Source organism: Gymnoscopelus microlampas (assembly GCF_963454915.1).
Source record: "Gymnoscopelus microlampas genome assembly, chromosome: 4".
In the NCBI taxonomy this organism is placed as follows: Eukaryota; Metazoa; Chordata; class Actinopteri; order Myctophiformes; family Myctophidae; genus Gymnoscopelus; species Gymnoscopelus microlampas.
Window position 1 is genome coordinate 57,673,478 of NC_139941.1, and position 5,127 is coordinate 57,678,604.

At 46.6% G+C, this 5,127-nt stretch overlaps 1 protein-coding gene across 1 annotated transcript; it reads right to left on the reverse strand.

The window, feature by feature from the left end:
• Positions 1-2,340: 2,340 nt before the first annotated feature.
• On the reverse strand, positions 2,341-3,498 carry LOC311043451 (phosphatidylinositol 5-phosphate 4-kinase type-2 beta-like; the record flags this gene model as incomplete). Its single annotated transcript, XM_084054700.1, has 1 exon — positions 2,341-3,498. Exon 1 carries the CDS (start codon positions 3,388-3,390, stop codon positions 2,341-2,343), a length of 1,050 nt encoding a protein of 349 aa, XP_083910826.1. The 5' UTR covers positions 3,391-3,498.
• Between the last annotated feature and the right edge of the window lie 1,629 nt (positions 3,499-5,127).

Below are 5,127 nucleotides of genomic sequence, written 5' to 3' on the forward strand. Positions count from 1 at the left end.
TAATTATTTAAATCATAGTGTTATAATATTATCATTATTAAAATCATACTGTTTTTGCCAATTATGTGGGGGCCTCACGGCCCACCAGAGGGCTCCAGCCCAGAGGTTGGGAATCACTGTAGGGCCTATGGCCTATGGGCCCTATCCTTATCCCTGAACTTCTTTGCCATTTTTTACTATTTAGAAAAGCATTTTCAAATAGGTCAAATAGCGAATCTACAAGCTCACAACGTGTCGATGTAGATCGGCTAGTTGAACCATTTTAAATGTTTTTAAAAATAGTAAAACATGGCTAATACGGGGATCCATCATTGATCCAAACATAAGGGACACCCATCTGACCACCACCACACCACGCCCACTCTGCTGTGTTAAGAGCTCAGGCCAGTGGGCCCTTCAAGTGGGCCCTTCAAGTGGGCTCTTGCTCCGAACCACTGGGTTCTAAGTCAAGGTCATGGGAATGTGTGATCCTTTTTTAAATATATATTATCTAAATGTACTTTTTTACAACAATTCATTTAAACGAGATTACAAAGTTCATCATCTTCATTTAATTTCAAAACCCAAATCCCACCTACAGAAGTCTGCATGGATCTGTTTTGCATTTGTGTTTGGGTGATAAGCATGAAAAACAAAAATGTACAATAATAATAATCCTACTATCCTACTATAATTCTAGTAATAATTCTAGTAACCTCTGTGCGTTTGTAGTGGTGGTGGTGAAGCTATCCGGTTCTCCTCAGTGGCTGGACCAATTGCTCTGATTTTGCACACAGCCATTGACCATTACCATCTGAACTTAACTGTGAAGCCCGTTTTTCAATTTCATCAAATCTCAGCTTCTTATTAGCGTTTTTGTGTCAAACACTGTCGCCATGGTTACGGGGCTGCCCAGCTATGGGACAAACTGCCTCCCGGGTTGCCAGATCATGTGCGCATATCCCCCCACGGATGCGCTGCGCCGACCGGGTATGGTCTAGTAATAATAATCTCTGGTAGCCAATGGAGAGTCAATGGGGTAGAGGTAAAACAGTGAAGAGAAACATCAAAAAAATCGAATATATCTACATAAATGATATAGGCTGCACATAGCATTGACCAGTGTTTCTCAACCTGTGGGTTGGGACCCCCAGGGGGTCCCCAGATGACAGTGAAGTGACAATGTAAGGACTTTTAAGACCCTTTTAATCTTACAATAAATGCACAGAGTCTCTGTACGTCACAGACAACCCGCGGGAGTACAGTGGCCGGCGTGGAGTCGCGCGGACAGGCGATTGTCCAGAACCGCCAGAAAAGGCCAATCGATTGCCACGGCACCCCCAGCCTAAGCGTGATTCGTCAAATCCCCCACACCTGTCCAATTCCCCACACCTGCCATTTGATTACTTAGTCCGTCCACTTTCCAGAGTGACTTTGCACTCTTCACAGAAGTTGACCACTGTACAAGGACTTTCCAGAACCGCCAATCCTCCCATATGCCCATATATGGGTACAGTATGTCCATATATGGCCATATAACTGAGAACATCAGGGATCTCTATAGACAAATCCACAGACGCGTTAGCGGCCTGTAGGCAGTCATAACTGTGGTGTCAAGCAGCCGCCGCTCCGCACCACAGCTATGATTGCCTACAGGCAGCGCGTCTGTGGATTCGTCTATATAAGCGCACAACAGGGACAAGGACAGACAGATGTAGAGATCTCCATATATGGGCATAAAGTGCATCGTTCCCAACGTGGATCATTCCCGAGTAAGCCGGTGTTCGAGCGGCACAGGTCTAGTACCTCAAACAAGAAAAAAGGAAAGAAAAAAAGTTACTGCATCAACAGTAATCAACAAACTATACTACAAAAAACGGTCAAAAATGTGTCAAATTGTCAAATAATATAAGAGAAAAACATGTTGAAAATAGTCGATCTACAAGCTACAACGCCTGAGCTTGTGGATCTGCTGTTTTCACAGTATTTATCTGTGAAACCGAGTCAAACAAAGTTCCAGTTCCAGTCCCAGTTCCAATCTCTCTCTAGGTGGTCCTCAAACGAGACCTCCATCGTTGCTTCCAGCCATCCCAGTTCTCCGTACATCTGGCCACTTTGTTGGTACTTTGCGCTCCTGCATCATTCTGGAGTACAAATATAAAATATGAAAACATATGAAAAGGTTGAGAGAACCACTGGCATAGACCAGCTGGTACAGCATGTACATGAGGTTGGACACAAGGTGCATAAGTTACAGTATGTACATGAGGTTAGACATAAGGTGCTACAGTTTGGTAGGTCCAACATAGCAGCAACTATGTTACAGTATATGAGATTTAGATGAGGCCGTGAGAGATGATTCTATGTTAAGATGGTGGTTATGAAATCTAAGAAGCGTTTGGAGTACTGCTCCGGGTTCACCGTGGAGATGTCGGCCCGTGCACCATGCTTCACCGTCTTGGCGGCGTGCGCCGCCTTCTTCTTGGCGTCGTAGTGCGTGAGGATGCCGATGATGGCCATGAAGTACACCTCCTTCTTGGCGGCGCCGGCGTGGCTCTTGATGGCGTAGACGTCCACGGACGGGTCGAACTCCCCAGGGCTGAAGAAGCCTCCGCCCGTCCTGTCGTACTCGTCCTCGTTTCCTCCCGGGGCCTCCACGGCCGTCCCCTCCCGCTCAGCCTTCTCCACGTCGTGGATGCCCACCAGCAGGCTGTAGTCCATCATCTTCAGCGTGGCCAGGAACTCCACGTCGCGCTTCAGCTTCTCCAGGAAGTGCTTCTTGCTGTCGTCTCCCGTCTGCAGCTTGTGGGCCTGGCTCACGAAGTCGTTGTCCTTGAAGGTCGGCAGCTCCTTGGCCTTCTCCTTGGGGCTGGCCTCGCGGGCCACCGTGGAGCCCTTCAGGTCGTACTTTGTGTGCACGGCCAAGCGGTGGCCGAACACGTTGCGCGTCACCACCGCGAAGGTGTCCACACCTTCCACTGTCAGCTTGTACATGCCCAGGAACTGGGGCAGCAGCGTGACGCCGTGACACTCCACGATGAACTGGTGGTACCTCTTCAGGATGTTGTGGATCTCCGCCACGTCCTCGCTGGACACCGTCTTGACGACCAGTCTGCGGTCGCAGCTGCAGAAGATGCGGTGGCCGAAGCGGCCCTGGTCGTCGCTCTTCAGCGGGGCACCCTTCGTCAGGGAGCCCTGGTAGTCCTGGTCGTCCACGCCAAAGCGCTCGCGGATGTTCCGGAACACGAGGGGACAGTACTCCTTGAACTTGAAGTGGCTGGGCAGGTGTTCCCTGCTGAACAGGTGGTTGTCCACTTTGATCTTGCTGTGCGCTTTGAAGTCGTCCGGCAGCAGCATGACCGGTACGGGCAGGTGGCTCAGGTCGTTGACCGTGTGGTTGACGCCCCACATCAGTACGTTGAGAACGGGCTCGCCGGCGACAAATAACTTCACTTTCTGTCCGATGAAATGTTTCTTTTTCGTCTTGGTCTTGCTGGAAACCACAGTCTCTGCTGCGGCACTAGTGGGTTTGAGCGCCATTGTCTGTGGCGGCCAGAGGAATTAAATGAAAGCTTAATCACTGGAGCCCTTTGCCCCGTTTTGGTTCTGTGGAATGGAGCGCCAAGTGAAGCCTTTCCCACGTTGAACTATTACAGAATGGAGCGCTGAGTGAATCCTTTATTCTTAGCCGGAGAATCTACACGTCAACAACATGACGTCAGCCTTTCACAAATATTGAGTCGTGTGGAACTTCATATTTGGACATCGGTACTTGGGGGCCAGTCTAGCCTGGTGGGATGTGAGATTAGAATAAAAACGTGTTAGGTTTGTTTACAGCGCTCAAGTGGACCTAGTAGTCGCTTCTATTGGGATTGGTTTCATTGTTGCATTTTTCTCTGGCAAAATCTGGCAACACTGGCTCTATTCTGTGATTTCTGAAACAGCACCCACTGAAACAGTGTACAAGTTTAATAGACAACTTCCATGGTCATTCTACAAGCAGATATTTGGTTCCATCTAGTGGACATTTAGTAGGCGTACACCTGTGAATTGACGGTGTCAGTATAGTTGTAGTATATTAGTAGCCTATAATAATAATAATAATAATAATAATAATAATAATAATAATAATATAGTTGCATCTGTCAGTGAATATAATATATTGTGAGCTTGTAGATCTACTATTTTATGCAAATGTTCCCCTCCGAATAGGGATGCTAGGGTTCAAGTGGTTAATGTAAAAAAAAAAATCTAAGATCTAAGGACCCCCTGTTGAAGATGCTGTAAACCCACTCAAATAGACTCTAAAAATAGTTCTTAACCTTTTCAGGCCGTGACCCCCCCCCCCCCCCCCCATCCACAACGCCTCACACTGCAAGGATTTGTGAGCTTGTAGATCTGCAGTTTTTTCAAGTTTTGCCTCCTTCTTAAAGTTTGACCAGTTTTTATAGTTTGTTGATTCCTTAGATGTTGAGTTTTGAGTTAAATATATATATAAGTTGTTGTCAGTCTAATAAAGATGTATTATTTATTTACATAACTGATAGTCTACTAGTGTGTATTCATGTGCATTGTGTATAATCTGTAATATAAAATATAATATAATAAATAATATAATCTGTGTGCAAATAAAGTTAAGGGGAAAAAAAGGAAAATTGACGCGCCCTGCACGCACGGCGCATGCGCAGTGCATCCAAAGCAGCGTTGCCATGTCTGATTATTATAAGCGACTTTGGGGTTGTTTTTCTGTAAAGTCTGTATTGGTAGGCATGGCCGAGACTATGTTTTGCACCCTGTCCGGCCGTACACAAATCTGTACACATGATCTCTATAGTCATGTGATCAAGACGGATCTGTTTGATTCTTCATATCATTATTATAGCGCCACCAGGAGGCAGATTTTTGCAAAAACATTTGTGTCTGACTGTCACAGGCGCGTTCGCGTGGAGAACCATTAGCATTGCTCACATTTAACACCATGAAAGGCAACCGGGAACGTCCTATACGTCAGTAGTAAAACGTGACAATGTCAGTCACCACAGAAGTTTGCCCTTTTTTCCTTTTCCATAGAGCCAGTTACTTGCTTCTCTCGCAAGGTCTGGCAACACCGATTCCAAAACATTGGTAGCTAGTAGCTTCGCACGCAAC